This window comes from Schistocerca nitens, chromosome 5 (assembly GCF_023898315.1).
Source record: "Schistocerca nitens isolate TAMUIC-IGC-003100 chromosome 5, iqSchNite1.1, whole genome shotgun sequence".
Taxonomy (NCBI): Eukaryota; Metazoa; Arthropoda; class Insecta; order Orthoptera; family Acrididae; genus Schistocerca; species Schistocerca nitens.
Window position 1 is genome coordinate 230,789,025 of NC_064618.1, and position 17,950 is coordinate 230,806,974.

General features: G+C 44.3%; 1 protein-coding gene across 1 annotated transcript in view; it reads right to left on the reverse strand.

The window, feature by feature from the left end:
* Window positions 1-17,950, reverse strand: part of LOC126260358 (serine protease 48-like) — a 176,966-nt gene that overhangs the window by 4,746 nt on the left and 154,270 nt on the right. Inside the window, exon 7 of the mRNA XM_049957685.1 lies at window positions 5,721-5,778. Within this exon, the coding sequence (XP_049813642.1) occupies window positions 5,721-5,778 (58 nt within the window). The remainder of the gene's footprint in view (window positions 1-5,720; window positions 5,779-17,950) is intronic.

Below are 17,950 nucleotides of genomic sequence, written 5' to 3' on the forward strand. Positions count from 1 at the left end.
ATACTGGGTTCTGTTACTTACGAAGTCTTCGAGCCATTCGCATACGTGTAAACTTATTCCATACGCTTGTACCTTCGTTAACAGCCTGCAATGGAGCCCCGTGCCAAACGCCTTTCGTAAATCTAGAAAAAAACGGTATCTGCTTGTTGCTCTTCATCCATAGTTCGCTGTATATCATGTGACATAAGGGCAAACTGCGTTTCCCATGAGCTATGCTTCCTAAAACCATGTTTATTCGTAGACGTTAGCTTCTCAATCAAGGATTCTGCAGAAAACCGAAGTTAGGGATATTGGTCTGTAATTTTGCGGGTCCGTTCTTTTACCCTTACATACTGCAGTCACCTGCGCGTTTTTTCTGTCGCTTGGGACTTTGTGCTGGGCGAGAGATTCACAATAAATGCGGGCTAGGTAACGGTCCAAAATCGAACTGGGATTCCATCCGCACCTGGTGATTTATTTGCTTTCAAATCTTTCAGTTGTTTCTCCACACCAGGAATGCTTCTTACTATGTCGTTCATACGGGAGACTGTCCGATGGTCAAACGGCGGTATGTTTTTACGGTTATCCTGTGTGAAATTTAAAACTTCGGCTTTAGTTTCGCTATCTTCACCAAACTGGTCAACAAGGGACTAAATGGAAGCCCTAGATCCGCTTAGCGATCTAACATAGAACCAGAATTTTCTCGAATTCTCTGCCAGGTCTTTTGCTAAGGTGTAACGGTGGTAGTTGTTGTACGCTTCCCGCATATGTCTTTTCACAAACGCATGACTCTCTGTTAATCTTTACTTGCTGTCATATGTGCGTTCTGTTTCGAACCGAGAGTGCAACAGCCTCCGCTTTCTCAGAATCTTCGAATTTCATTATTGAACCAGTGTGGACCTTTTCCACCTTTTATTCACTTATTAGGCAAATAACTCTCCAGATTATGATTTATAATCTGATTAAACTTTGCCTATAATTCCTCTGTGTCCATCTTACTGGAACTAAGTGATGTCAGTTCACTGTCTAAGTGAGATACTAACAATTACTTATCTGCCCTTTGTAAAGAAACACTCTTCTAGTCTTCTTGACTGATTTATTAACTTTCGTAATCGTAGTTGCCATAGTGACTCATGATCGCTAATCCATGTTTACATTGCGTGTGGGCTGCCGAGCTGGCTGCTCAAGACAGTTTTCAGAAAACGTGATCAGCCGGCCGATGCGGCCGAGCGGTTCTAAGCACTTCAGTCTGGAACCGCGCGACCGCTACGGTCGCAGGTTCGAATCCTGCCTCAGGCATGGATGTGTGTGATGTCCTTAGGGTAGTTAGGTTTAAGTAGTTCTAAGTTCTAGGGGACTGATGACCTCATGAATCCACAGACATCCCAGTCTACGTTCGGAAGGTTAGCAATGCATGATGGCCGCGCGGGATTAGCCGACCGGTCTGAGGCACTGCAGTCATGGACTGTGCGGCTGATACCGGCGGAGGTTCGAGTCCTCCCTCGGGCATGGGTGTGTGTTTTTGTCCTTATGATGCTTTAGGTTAAGTAGTGTGTAAGCTTAGGGACTGATGACCTTAGCAGTTAAGTCCCATAAGATTTCTCACACATTTGGTGCATGATCTTGGTGTTTACGCGCTGCTGATTGTAGACTTTCTTTAAATGACTCTAGAACTGTCACAGTGGAATCGGCTGGCCGGTAAAAACATCCAGCAATCAACTTGGTTTCTCGTACACCTCTTATACACGACCAGATAACTTCATTGCCACACTCAACTTCGACCTCAATAGAGGCAATGTTTTTGTCAACTCCAATGAACACTCACCCCTTACGGTCCCTAATCTGTCCTCGCGATATACTTTCCACGACTCGCTAAATATCTCAGAGCTTTCCACTTCAGGTTTCAGCCAGCTCTCGGACCCAAGAATAATTTGAGCGTGGGAACATTCCTAGAGGGCAGTAAATTTGGAAAATTTATTACGACTACTTCGACAGTTTACTAACAAAATTTTGACGGTCGAAGTGTCATTACTCTCAACGTTGTCTGATTTCCCTTGCTGCATATGACTGGCCAAGGGCCATAAATGACAGGAGTGAATGACGGTTGCGGAGATGTAGACGTACGAACAGACGTGCAAATGTTGAGCAACTGACCGCCCAGACGAACCAAGGGGCTACCAAGAGTGCCTCCTCAACGAACGTTGTTGCGTATGGTTCGTTGGACTGGGCGACAATTTGGCTTTTCAGATAAATGACATTTTATGCTCCACCGGACAGATGGCCTTTGGCGTATACGGTCTTGCAACATTCGTCGGAAGGATCAAGGCTGTAGGAAGGAGCGTTATGATCTGGGGAATGTTCTCGTGGCATCATCTGGGTGATGTCTGCCCCTGGTAGCTGAATGGTCAGCTCGACAGAATGTCAATCCCAAGTGCCCGGGTCCTCATCATCATCATTTCATCCCCATCGACGCGCAAGTCGCCGAAGTGGCGTCAAATCGAAAGACTTGCAACCGACTAACGGTCTACCCGACGGGAGGCCCTAGTCACACGACATTTGCATTTATTTATCTGGGTGATCTCCTTATTCTGGAAACCACAATGGATCAACACAAGTATGCATCTATCTTTGTCGGCCATGTCCACCCCTACATCTAATTTATTTTCCTCGGCATGATGGCTTATACCAGAAGCACAATGTAACACGTCACACGGCTCGCAGCGTACATGCATAGTTCGAATAGTATCCGCAAGAGCGCCCGGAGGTCAGTTTGTAACCATCGTTTGTGATCCTACACATTCCTTCACACTAAAAACATATAATCTGGCCTTCTTCCGCCACTGATGTTCTTTCTACAGGCATGCTATTCTGAATTTTTTCCATCCCACCTGAGAGCAACCTCTCACCCACTCTGTCTGTACTATGGGGGTTCTTCTCGCCCAGCATCAAAAACCGTTGCTGCCATACTCTGCTCTCTCTCTCAGGGCAGAATATGTTCACCCCTGCAGAACACAGCAAGTCTCTTCCCAATCTCTCCATAGCTGATAGCGGCTTCTGAAGACGCATGGCCCACTTCTTCTATCAGTACTTAGCCCTAATTAACTCTTATGTATGCAGTACTACAGAAACTGTTAATAAGTCTTGCTAGTAAGTATCATCCGATGAAATGATTAACAAACTGACTGTGCAACATAAACAGTGAAGTAATATAAATATTTTCAACGAGAATGTTAAGTAAATGGTGACAAAATCTTGCCGAGTTACAGCGTATTTGCCTTAGCTAAAATATTTATATATACTAATGGGAAGTGAGAAAAAGTTATCAATGAGTAATTGATCCACATTACTGAATTCACATTATATAAAGCATTTACTGATGAACCAGAACATTATCACCACTGCCAACTGCGAGACTTAATGCCACTTGGTTCGTATCAGGGACATGACGCGGTAAAGACACTGTATGAACAGTGCAGAGATGCACTTTATCATTCTAGTGATGACACAGGCTGCAAACGGGGAAATCCACTACCATAAGGAACTTTGGCAAATGATGGATTGTTGTCGCCTGGTGCCTGCGAACGAGCGTCTCAGAAGCGGCGAATGTTGTCGACTATTCGCGTGCTACTGTCGTGGTATGGTTGAACGAAAATGGAACTGCGAGTGGGCGACAATGTATTGGACGTGCTCGACTCATCACAGAACATGAATGTCAGAGACTTGACTTGCCCACTCTGTAAAGCAGTATAATCAGCTGACCTGTGGCAGATCTAATGACAGAGTACAATGCTGTTGCGGGCACATATGCTTTGGATCAATGCAATCAAGTCGTCTGGTCGGACGAATCGCGTTTCTTGTTACAGTGTGTCGATGGTTCATGTGTGAACACTGCAGCATCCACCTGGACTGCTGCCTGTAACATGCAACACGTCACGGACGCAGGCTGATGAAGGCCTATTTTGCTATTTTTTACCTAGGCTTCCGTGGGACATGTGGAACCAATCGAAGACACCATGACGGCTGTGGATTACGTGAAGGTCATTGCTGACCACCTGCATCCCTTCACGCTTGATGTTCTCCCTAAAGGAGATGGCATCTTCCAGCAGGATAACTGTCCGTGTCACAGTGCCAGAAACTTACAACAGCTCCGATACAAGTAAGTTTGTATAGCCTGTTCCACTTAAAATCAGCCAGGCAATCACGGACAGAAACGATAATAAATATTGGCAGACATTTCCGAAGTTATGTTCCTGGCTACTTCTGGCTGTTGTTGCCAAAGATGTAGCCAGAGATGGACATCGAACCAGACGCCATCTCATCATGTCTTAAACATGCTCAGTGAGCAATACCTCTGGCAATGGTGATGCCTCGTAAGGATGTCGTTTATCATGGAGACGGTGGAACGTGCACGCACTTCACACTTTGCAAAATGAGTATTGTCGTCCCATAGAAGAGCACTACCTATTTTTTGTGTTTAATCACGTTATCCTAAAGTCGCGATGATCTACAGCTTTGAGTCACTGGTCGGAAGTTATGGTGTCACACTCCACACAGTTGTACTTCAACAATTTTACTAACACAACCAGTTTCAGTCAGATTACAAACGATTAAGTGGTACACATATTTACAGAGTTGAATTTTAACGCATTTTCTTAATAACACAATTAGTCCATCGCAGGAATGTAATTCATATGATGACTTTTGTATAAGCTAATGAGTTGCGATTGAAATGTTAGCTCTGTATACATGAAGATGGTCTGTAATCGCTAATGACTTACGACTGATTTGTTAACTCTGTATACATGATTATGGTCTGTAATCTGACTGAAACTGGTTGTATTATTAATTATTAACTTACAGTTGCGTGAAATGTAAATGGTTTTTGACAAGCTTGTTTCCTTTTTTGTTCTTGCGTCTGCATCGCTGTAGTGCTTTGAATATATTCTCAATTGTAATAAGTGTTATCTGTCGAGCTGAGACGTCTTGCTTTTACGAGAGACACAATAGCCGAGGCACTATTCATTTGTGTAATGTTTGCCGTAGTAAGCATACATCGAAAACTGTCCTTGCAAATATCGTTTTTTAGCTATTCAAATTTAGAAAGACGCTTTATCTTTTGCTTACTATTGTATGGAGCAAAGCTTCAAATTTCCCAACAGACCTCATATTCTGGGTTGGGACTCCAATCACACAGTTGTCTTTCGGGGTCAATGCTTTTGCTAATTGGATAATTTAGGCGCAACTCACTACGCGCCCTCGCTGATTTAATTCTGCCATTACTTTCAAGGCTACAAACTAGCTCTTCTCAATCCCTCCTAGACTAAAGCTTCTAAAAGACAGAGCGAAAGATTTATTTTGAAAACAACTTTGTAACCACAGTAAATAGGTATTGCTTCGGCATAATCTTTTCAAAGGAATGCTTTCAATCAAAATTCGATACTCATAGATGTTTAGGAACGCACACTCAATCTCTTTTCCGTGTGTCACATTCTGTTACTACGCGTATTTTTGTCTGACGATTCGTGGCACGCAAGTCATCTTGTATATGGATAAGATAAACCTAAGTAGTCACAAGAAGAGAGTGTCTCGTCCTCGTTCGCCAACTGGCCGCACACGGAAATTTCCTTCTAGCTGCAATGTTCGCATTTTCGTCTAAATATTCCTCGCCAAAATAAGCATCAATTCCGTAATCTTACTTCCGCAGCCGCAGGGAATGTAGTGCCGCAGTGCAGTAGACTTACCAATCTGTTGGTAGACTCCTTGCAAGGTGCGAAACAGAAGCGGCCCCCCAGCGTCTCCCTGTAAAGTAACAACAACATGGAGTATTAGGCTTAATAGCTACTGAGAGGAAGTAAGTCTCTGTTAGAACAGTTATAGATTGCTGCTGGAACACACTTTATAATGAGAATAATAATTTATGAAAGCAAAGCGATCGTCATTAAATCCTACGACCTGAACCTGCGGTTTATCCGCGTGGCCACTAACTAACTAAAGATTGAACAACCGTATTAAATCAAAGGTTCTTCTGATAAGTAGCATTATAGTGTCACACAGATAATTAAGTGTAAGCTAATTAGAACGCTAAAGTAATAGAATATACCAGTTTCGTCCCGAGTTGCTATTGTTTACAATTATTACAAAGGTGTTTTGGCTCTGAGCACTATGGGACTTAACATCTATGGTCATCAGTCCCCTAGAACTTAGAACTACATAAACCTAACTAACCTAAGGACATCACACAACACCCAGTCATCACGACGCAGAGAAAATCCCTGACCCCGCCGGGAATCGAACCCGTGAACCCGGGCGCGGGAAGCGAGAACGCTACCGCACGACCACGAGCTGCGGACCAAAGGTGTTTTCTCCTCTTCACATCTCATATGCAGAGACTTAGATATCATTTCTTTCTGGCACTTCAATGAGCTCCAAGCACCCGTAAATCTTTCTCTAGCTTTGAGGAGAAAATCTGAAACATAAATTACGGAAAATAAATTTTTCCTGGAATTTTGGAATGGATCTAACCGTGAAGGTTTCAGTTTCTTCTTTGGCAGCTCTTCAACAGTCCAGACATATTTCATCATGTGAGTTTCATCACTTCTTAATTATTGGAACCGTCTATGATTTCCTTTCTTTATAAGTATAGAATGCTACGAAAGACAATATTGTCAATACAAAGCGCTATTGACGACTTACATTCTAATTCCACTGAAACAAAGTACGATTCATGTTCAATGCAAAGACATCGTAGAATATAATCAAATCTTCTGCCTGACAGACAATGTGCAGCTATTATTGAAGAATATCATTCAACAATTTACACACAGAAATGTGTGTGCTGTACAGCCAGAAATGCCTGTAGCTTCTCTGAGATATCTAGACATAGGAATAACACTGCCGTATCAGCGTACACGAGTATTTCATTTTAAAAAATCGTAGTCTAACGAGCTGAAACATCAGTACGTACATTTACCTGTAGCTCAAAAGAAGCAACGTATTACCTGCGAATGGTCGTTTCATATGACTACTACACGCAGAGTAAATTCTGCAGAAAAAGGTGACTGTGTTACAAGGAATAACAAATGCGCCTAAGCGACACCTGCAGTTGATAAACATTGCTATCCCGCTCTTCGTAGCTAGTGCTAATGCTTCACATATAGACTACCAATAGAGATAGTACAGACTGCTTGTACACGAAGGTATTTTACGCATCTAAATGACGGATGTCTGTGGCTGGCCAGATCTCAATGGAGGAAAGAAGACTGCCCAAATGCGAGACGGAAGTCCTGTTTTCTCCGATTGTCTAGAATGGTTCAGATGGCTCTGAGCACTATGGGACTTCTGAGGTCATCAGTCTCCTAGAACTTCGAACTACTTAAACCTAACTAACCTAAGGACATCACACACAGCCATGCTCGAGGCAGGATTCTAACTTGCGACCGTAGTGCCTAGAACCGCTCGGCCACACCGGCCGGCTCCGATTGTCTGCGGTAACTACTGAATAACATTTATTTCCTAGAAAATAGTTCCAGATCAGTGGACGAACCTCGAGACACCGTCGGATCACAATTCGGTGTCAGACCTGGGTTATCTGTGTTCCCCACTGGCGACAGGAGGTGAGCAGCGCAATGAGTTTGCAAAAGTGAGCAACTGCACTTCCACTAAACCATTGCAGCAACTCACATCGGCCATATGCAGCTGTTTGAGAGCTACCAACGCAGCTTCTAGGTATTCACAAAGGAACTCGCTACGATCATGATTCATAGCTACATCTACGGGTGAAAGTTACAAGTGGAGCCAGCTCTTCAGATTTCGGAAACAAGTAAATGGATTAAAAATCATTATTGGCTCCACGTGGATGAACGTATAAAAGTAACTAAATCAAGTGCTTTCCACAAACTAAGACTGTGAGCTCCACGAAGATGCAGCGGGTAACGGCCGTCAGGCATTAAGCCCGATGTATTAGAAAGCAGCACTAAAGAACGAGTGGATCTGGCATTAACGCAGGTGCAGTATCCAGGAAAGGTAAGGAGGGTTTTACGAGGCATTGATTCACACGCCAACATGCATACGTTCCATACAGACGGAAACAAGGCAACTGTGGTCAGTGACCACTGAAGAGACCGGTTTTCAGGACTGTCCTTCGCAATGGTGCAAGTGATTACGGAAAAGTGGACGCTAAGAAGTTACCGTGAATCGATTGTCACACTACAATTGCTGCTACCGCACTGCTCTTTGCCCAAAGAAGCGAGCAGATAATGGCTGTTGACGTCTACGCCATAGGAACCGAGCAGTAATGGCTATTTACCGGGGCATTTGAGGGCGGATCCGGTAGTGGTAACAACTTTCCATTGTTTAGATCAGTGGGCGTCAAACTTCTATCTGAAGAGCCAATAACGACATTGCGGGGCGGCGCCTCAGGCCGCATATGTACCGATATTGATACCAACTGGTAGCATACACAAATTACTATAATCAGGTTTGATTCCATGGGAAAGCAGCTGTGCCCGGCGACAGTATTTTAGGTAGCGAAGGGTACAGCAATCAGTCGCGAATACTGTTTATTCCACATCGAGGTTTCAGTCACAATGTTGTTGTTGTCATCTTCAGTGCAGTATATATAAGTTAAAACAGTACAACCACTTAAATCATATATGGACATAGTATCAACTGGACTATTCACGTTAAAGGTTATGTTCACGTTCATACTCGATCTTTGACATGCATAGTCCACTTGGGACTATCTGCATTTTATAAGTGGTTTTTATTTTTTAAGTTACACTACTGGCCATTAAAATTGCTACACCACTAAGATAACGTGCTACAGACGCAAAATTTAACCGACAGGAAGACGAGGCTGTGATATGCAAATGATTAGCTTTTCAGAGCATTCACACAAGTTTGGCGCCGGTGGCGACACCTGACATGAGGAAAGTTTCCAACCGATTTCTCATACACAGACAACAGTTTACCGGCGTTGCCTGGTGAAACGTTGTTGTGATGCCTCGTGTAAGGAGGAGAAATGCGTACCATCACGTTTCCGACTTTAATAAAGGTCGGATTGTAGCCTATAGCGATTGCGGTTTATCGTATCGCGACATTGCTGCTCGCGTCGGTCGAGATTCAATGACTGTTAGCAGAATATGGAATCGGTGGGTTCAGGAGGGTAATACGGAACGCCGTGCTGGATCCCAACGGCCTCGTATCACTAGCAGTCGAGATGACAGTCATCTTATCCGCATGGCTGTAACGGATCGTGCAGCCACGTCTCGATCCCTGAGTCAACAGATGGGGACGTTTGCAAGACAACAACCATCTGCACGAACAGTTCGACGACGTTTGCAGCAGCATGGACTATCAGCTCGGATACCATGGCTGCCGTTACCCTTGACTCTGCATCACAGACAGGAGCGCCAGCGATGGTGTCCTCAACGACGAACTTGTTGTTGTTGTTGTGGTCTTCAGTCCTGAGACTGGTTTGATGCAGCTCTCCGTGCTACCCTATCCTGTGCAAGCTTCTTCATCTCCCAGTACCTACTGCAACCTACATCCTTCTGAATCTGCTTAGTGTATTGATCTCTTGGTCTCCCTCTACGATTTTTACCCTCCACGCTGCCCTCCAATGCTAAATTTGTGATCCCTTGATGCCTCAAAACATGTCCTACCAACCGATCCCTTCTTCTAGTCAAGTTGTGCCACAAACTTCTCTTCTCCCCAATCCTATTCAATACCTCCTCATTAGTTACGTGATCTACGCACCTTATCTTCAGCATTCTTCTGTAGCACCACATTTCGAAAGCTTCTATTCTCTTCTTGTCCAAACTGGTTATCGTCCATGTTTCACTTCCATACATGGCTACACTCCATACAAATACTTTCAGAAACGACTTCCTGACACTTAAATCTATACTCGATGTTAACAAATTTCTCTTCTTCAGAAACTCTTTCCTTGCCATTGCCAGTCTACATTTTATATCCTCTCTACTTCGACCATCATCAGTTATTTTACTCCCTAAATAGCAAAACTCCTTTACTACTTTAAGTGTCTCATTTCCTAATCTAATCCCCTCAGCATCACCCGATTTAATTTGACTACATTCCATTATCCTCGTTTTGGTTTTGTTGATGTTCATCTTATATCCTCCTTTCAAGACACTGTCCATTCCGTTCAACTGCTCTTCCAAGTCCTTTCCTGTCTCTGACAGAATTACAATGTCATCGGCGAACCTCAAAGTTTTTACTTCTTCTCCATGAATTTTAATACCTACTCCGAATTTTTCTTTTGTTTCCTTTACTGCTTGCTCAATATACAGATTGAATAACATCGGGGAGAGGCTACAACCCTGTCTCACTCCTTTCCCAACCACTGATTCCCTTTCATGCCCCTCGACTCTTATAACTGCCATCTGGTTTCTGTACAAATTGTAAATAGCCTTTCGCTTCCTGTATTTTACCCCTGCCACCTTCAGAATTTGAAAGAGAGTATTCCAGTTAACGTTGTCAAAAGCTTTCTCTAAGTCTACAAATGCTAGAAATGTAGGTTTGCCTTTTCTTAATCTTTCTTCTAAGATAAGTCGTAAGGTTAGTATTGCCTCTCGTGTTCCAACATTTCTACGGAATCCAAACTGATCTTCCCCGAGATCCGCTTCTACCAGTTTTTCCATTCGTCTGTAAAGAATTCGCGTTAGTATTTTGCAGCTGTGACTTATTAAACTGATAGTTCGGTAATTTTCACATCTGTACACCTGCTTTCTTTGGTATTGGAATTATTATATTCTTCTTGAAGTCTGTGGGTATTTCGCCTGTCTCATACATCTTGCTCACCAGATGGTAGAGTTTTGTCATGACTGGCTCTCCCAAGGCCATCAGTAGTTCTAATGGAATGTTGTCTACTCCTGGGGACTTGTTTCGACTCAGGTCTTTCAGTGCTCTGTCAAACTCTTCACGCAGTATCTTATCTCCCATTTCATCTTCATCTACATCCTCTTCCATTTCCATAATACTGTCCTCAAGTACATCGCCCTTGTATAAACCCTCTATATGCTCCTTCCACCTTTCTGCCTTCCCTTCTTTGCTTAGAACTGGGTTGCCATCTGAGCTCTTGATATTCATACAAATGGTTCTCTTCTCTCCAAAGGTCTCTTTAATTTTCCTGTAGGCAGTATCTATCTTACCCCTAGTGAGACAAGCCTCTACATCCTTACATTTGTCCTCTAGCCATCCCTGTTTAGCCATTTTGCACTTTCTGTCGATCTCATTTTTGAGACGTTTGTATTCCCTTTTGCCTGCTTCATTTACTGCATTTTTATATTTTCTCCTTTCATCAATTAAATTCAATATTTCTTCTGTTACCCAAGGATTTGTATTAGCCCTCGTCTTTTTACCTACTTGATCGTCTGCTGCCTTCACTACTTCATCCCTCAGAGCTACCCATTCTTCTTCTACTGTATTTCTTTCCCCCATTCCTGTTAATTGTTCCCTTATGCTCTCCCTGAAACTCTGTACAACCTCTGGTTTAGTCAGTTTATCCAGGTCCCATCTCCTTAAATTCCCACCTTTTTGCAGTTTCTTCAGTTTCAATCTGCAGTTCATAACCAATAGATTGTGGTCAGAATCCACATCTGCCCCTGGAAATGTCTTACAATTTAAAACCTGGTTCCTAAATCTCTGTCTTACCATTATATAATCTATCTGATACCTATTAGTATCTCCAGGATTCTTCCAGGTATACAACCTTCTTTTATGATTCTTGAACCAAGTGTTAGCTATGATTAAGTTATGCTCTGTGCAAAATTCTACAAGGCGGCTTCCTCTTTCATTTCTTCCCCCCAATCCATATTCACCTACTATGTTTCCTTCTCTCCCTTTTCCTACTGACGAATTCCAGTCACCCATGACTATTAAATTTTCGTCTCCCTTCACTACCTGAATAATTTCTTTTATCTCGTCATACATTTCATCAATTTCTTCATCATCTGCAAGGCTAGTTGGCATATAAACTTGTACTACTGTAGTACATGGGCTTTGTGTCTATCTTGGCCACAATAATGCGTTCACTATGCTGTTTGTAGTAGCTTACCCGCATTCCTATTTTCCTATTCATAATTAAACCTACTCCTGCATTACCCCTATTTGATTTTGTATTTATAACCCTGTAATCACCTGACCAAAAGTCTTGTTCCTCCTGCCACCGAACTTCACTAATTCCCACTATATCTAACTTTAACCTATCCATTTCCCTTTTTAAACTTTCTAACCTACCTGCCCGATTAAGGGATCTGACATTCCACGCTCCGATCCGTAGAATGCCAGTTTTCTTTCTCCTGATAACGACGTCCTCTTGAGTAGTCCCCGTCCGGAGATCCGAATGGGGGACTATTTTACCTCCGGAATATTTTACCCAAGAGGACGCTATCATCATTTAATCATACAGTAAAGCTGCATGTCCTCGGGAAAAATTACGGCTGTAGTTTCCCCTTGCTTTCAGCCGTTCGCAGTACCAGCACAGCAAGGCCGTTTTGGTTAATGTTACAAGGCCAGATCAGTCAATCATCCAGACAGTTGCCCCTGCAACTACTGAAAAGGCTGCTGCCCCTCTTCAGGAACCACATGTTTGTCTGGCCTCTCAACAGATACCCCTCCGTTGTGGTTGCACCTACGGTACGGCCATCTGTATCGCTGAGGCATGCAAGCCTCCCCACCAACGGCAAGGTCCATGGTTCATGGGGGAGGAACAACGAACTTGGGTAACGGCAAAACGTCATTTTTTCGGATGAATCCAGGTTCTGTTTACAGCATCGTGATGGTCGCATCCGTGTTTGACGACATCGCGGTGAACGCACATTGTATGCGTGTATTCGTCATCGCCATACTGGCGTATCACCCGGCGTGATGGTATGGGCTGCCATTGGTTACATGTCTCGGTCACCTCTTGTTCGCATTGACGGCACTTTGCACAGTGGACGCTACATTTCAGATGTGTCACAACCCGTGGCTCTATCCTTCATTCGATCCCTGCGAAACCCTACATTTCAGCAGGATAATGCACGACTGCATGTTGCAGGTCCTGTGCGGGCTTTTCTGGATACAGAAAATGTTCGACTGCTGCCCTGGCCAGCACATTCTCCAGATCTCTCACCAACTGAAAATGGTAGTCGAGCAACTGGCTCGTCACAATACGCCAGTCACTACTCTTGATGAACTGTGGTATCATGTTGAAGCTGCATGGGCAGCTGTACCTGTACACGCGATCCAGGCTCTGTTTGACTCAATGCCCAGGCGTATCAAGGCCGTTATTACGGCCAGAGGTGGTTGTTCTGGGCACTGATTTCTCAGGATCTATGCACCCAAATTGCGTGAAAATGTAATCACATGTCAGTTCTAGTATAATATATTTGTCCAATGAATACCCGTTTATCATCTGCATTTCTTCTTGGTGTAGCAATTATAATGGCTAGTAGTGTACATTTATTGCACGAAGACGGTCACACTGTGTAGCTATAGTAAAGTCGCGATAAGTTGGCCGCCGACCCCTCAAGTACTGACCGTTAAAAGTCGGCACTTCGTCTTGACTGCTCTCAGTTTCAAATTGCTGTGACAGTACTTGCCTGACAGTGTTGTCTTTGTGAGTGGATGATTGATTGATTAATAACAATAGATGTGCTTGTATTTAAATGCATTTGAAATGTGAGTTAGGATCACAAATGTTTACTAAATGCTTTGCATGTCATTTTTCTTCTGTTCATTGCCTTCTATTACAAAAGCCTTAATTTAACTTCATAGTGCGGATTCACGAATCCATATTACCCCCGTTGTAAAATTTGTACCATAGAGACTGATCGATACGAGTCGCCCACGCCTTTGAGTTGTCAGTAGGCTACTACTGGAGTGCAAATAAAGAAACACTGTCCCTCTCACGTCCTCTACCCTGCAGCCACTGCGCTAGGTATCCCTTTGCCCTGAGGAAGGCGGCAAAGTTCGCTTAGCCCACGGCCGAGTTCACCAACGTGTTATAATTAAACACGTCTTAAAATATTAATGTCTCTGTAAATATCTGTGCTTTTTTACTAAACAGATAAAGTACACTCTTAATAATCTGTCAACTTGATTTTTTTTCTGATTCGGCTGTTAATTGTTAGATGCATATTAGAATAAAATAGGCTGAGAACCGCGGGCCCCACGAATACTTGATTCGGGTCCCATGCGGCCCGCTGGCCGCATTTGACGTACACTCGCTTAGATGTACCATAATGAATGTATAAAAGGGAAATTGTTGTGTACATAGTTCCGCGTAGTCAGCAAGTACACAACTTTCCCAGTAGAGGGCGCCCCGCTAAGCACAACAGCGCAGGCGCAGCGCTCGTCCGTCTCCGCACTACGAGATGGCGCTGCCTTAGAGACAGACCAAATTCTGCTTCCGCCGATCCGCGTATTAATATGTAACACAGCCAGTGAGATTGCTGCTAATGTAGAACCTTTTCTCCTCGCGGATCACACTCGCGCAGTGATACCTGAACGCGCGAGGTATTATAACGAGTGTACAGACCTCCGATTAGTCAGTCTACATTAGTCTGCACCAGTCTGTACCAGTCTGCATTTGTCTGTACCAGTCTGTAGTCAAGTTTCAGTCTGCACCTAAGAAAATTATCATATTCCTGTACAGTCGTGGACAAAACGAGCGAGACCCCTCGCCTTTTCGTTATGCTGATCCGCACAGCTTTAAAGTCTGCTACACAGTATAACAGGCAAGGCGACGTAGTGCTACCAACATACTATGCACAGGCGTGAAATTGAAAAACTATCCGAAATTGGTCAGACTGTTTTCAGTCATCTGTAAGACTATACTAATGCTGATTAGTGTGTTAAACACAACACATAAATACACTCCTGGAAATTGAAATAAGAACACCATGAATTCATTGTCCCAGGAAGGGGAAACTTTATTGACACATTCCTGGGGTCAGATACATCACATGATCACACTGACAGAACCACAGGCACATAGACACAGGCAACAGAGCATGCACAATGTCGGCACTAGTACAGTGTATATCCACCTTTCGCAGCAATGCAGGCTGCTATTCTCCCATGGAGACGATCGTAGAGATGCTGGATGTAGTCCTGTGGAACGGCTTGCCATGCCATTTCCACCTGGCGCCTCAGTTGGACCAGCGTTCGTGCTGGACGTGCAGACCGCGTGAGACGACGCTTCATCCAGTCCCAAACATGCTCAATGGGGGACAGATCCGGAGATCGTGCTGGCCAGGGTAGTTGACTTACACCTTCTAGAGCACGTTGGGTGGCACGGGATACACGCGGACGTGCATTGTCCTGTTGGAACAGCAAGTTCCCTTGCCGGTCTAGGAATGGTAGAACGATGGGTTCGATGACGGTTTGGATGTACCGTGCACTATTCAGTACCCCTCGACGATCACCAGTGGTGTACAGCCAGTGTAGGAGATCGCTCCCCACACCATGATGCCGGGTGTTGGCCCTGTGTGCCTCGGTCGTATGCAGTCCTGATTGTGGCGCTCACCTGCACGGCGCCAAACACGCATACGACCATCATTGGCACCAAGGCAGAAGCGACTCTCATCGCTGAAGACGACACGTCTCCATTCGTCCCTCCATTCACGCCTGTCGCGACACCACTGGAGGCGGGCTGCACGATGTTGGGGCGTGAGCGGAAGACGGCCTAACGGTGTGCGTGACCGTAGCCCAGCTTCATGGAGACGGTTGCGAATGGTCCTCGCCGATACCCCAGGAGCAACAGTGTCCCTAATTTGCTGGGAAGTGGCGGTGCGGTCCCCTACGGCACTGCGTAGGATCCTACGGTCTTGGCGTGCATCCGTGCGTCGCTGCGGTCCGGTCCCAGGTCGACGGGCACGTGCACCTTCCGCCGACCACTGGCGACAACATCGATGTACTGTGGAGACCTCACGCCCCACGTGTTGAGCAATTCGGCGGTACGTCCACCCGGCCTCCCGCATGCCCACTATACGCCCTCGCTCAAAGTCCGTCAACTGCACATACGGTTCACGTCCACGCTGTCGCGGCATGCTACCAGTGTTAAAGACTGCGATGGAGCTCCGTATGCCACGGCAAACTGGCTGACACTGACGGCGGCGGTGCACAAATGCTGCGCAGCTAGCGCCATTCGACGGCCAACACCGCGGTTCCTGGTGTGTCCGCTGTGCCGTGCGTGTGATCATTGCTTGTACAGCCCTCTCGCAGTGTCCGGAGCAAGTATGGTGGGTCTGACACACCGGTGTCAATGTGTTCTTTTTTCCATTTCCAGGAGTGTATAAGATATAAATGAAACGTGAAACTCTAATTAGTTTGAACTGTACTAATAAAGAATGTCAACTTCTAGAGACAACATAACTGTTTTAGTAAGACAAAGTATCCCAGATCGTTACGAATTAGCAAAATATTATGCGCATTCGGCCGCGAAACGGTCTGTGTCATCGTTCAGACCAGTCATACTGGATCCTAACATAGAAGCTCATTTTTTTACACCAGCAAGGGACCGTATACCGTAGGAAGTGCGATACATTTCCGCTTATTATGTCTACTCGAGGTAAACGGGTTTTAAGAGTTGGGTAGACAGACAGACGGTCAAGAAAATAAGACTAGTAGGGTTCCATTTTTAACGATTTAGGTGACGAAATCCTAACAAAGAAAATAGCTACGACAGTTACTGAAGGTGAGGGCTGCATAAATAATTCCTCCTACTCTTTATTCGAAATGTTCCAGTTGCAGTCGATACATCAGCATATTAACCGTAGTTACGCTTTCGAACCAAAACCCGTTTACAGGAAAGCAAATAAAGTCCATTTGCCTATACACGTGATAATTCAGATCCCAGTATTAATCCCAATGTGTTTTAGAAATGCGAACATTCCCACTACTGGCAAGCTTAAGAAACACTTCGGCTAATGATCGTTTTCTCGCTGTGGCGAGTCTAATGGAGAATTCGAAACACTGTAGAATACGTTTGGCAGCTATGTCGCCGTCTATTTCCTGGGGTGGTGCAGAATTATAGTACTAAATTTACTCGCCAGTAACGGTATTTTGTTATTTCGATAAACATTCCGAATTATTGTCACATGAGCGGCGACATAAAGGTAGAAAATTCATGGCTCAAATGGCTCTGAGCACTATGGGACTCAACTGCTTGGTCATCAGTCCCCTAGAACTTAGAACTACTTAAACCTAACTAACCTAAGGACATCACACACATCCATGCCCGAGGCAGGATTCGAACCTGCGACCGCAGCAGTCGCACGGTTCCGGACTGCGCGCCTAGAAAAGAAAATTCATGTTTTTGAATCTAGAAAGCTGTATGCAACAGAAACTGTAAATCATTTTGCCTTTTTCATTGCGAAATTGCTGGCTTATTCATGTCTGGGGTAATGATAGAGGGTTGTTTGCCTGGGTTGCCTGCTAGTGTAGTGAAAGGTGTTTGCTACTGCAAAGGAGGTCTGGTTTGTTTTCTGTTCTAATCTCGATGGAGGCAGATAGACTATCAGTAAAGCAATTTTAAGAAATTCTCGGGCCCCCAATACGTTTTATTGCTATCTTTATTCTGTACTGACTCCCTGTTGATATCAATATGAAACTCTTCTAGAATTTCATACTTGTTACTGCCTACTTTTTTCCGCTTCTGTCAATAGTTAAGTTGACTTAAGTGTGGCACAGAAATATTTTTAACTGATTTTCGTTATGAATCTTCAAGCATTGCTGTATTTGCACACTTTTATGATAGGTCAGCTACAGTAATCCACTATGACTGGTCTGAACGTTGACGCAGACCGTTCCGTGGCCGAATGCTCATAATATTTTGCTAATTGATAACGATCTGGGGTACTTTGTCTTACTAAAACAGTTAGGTTATCTCGATAAGCTGAAATTCATGTTTATTAATACATTTCATACTAATTAGCGTTTATTCTTTCACTTATATATTATAGTT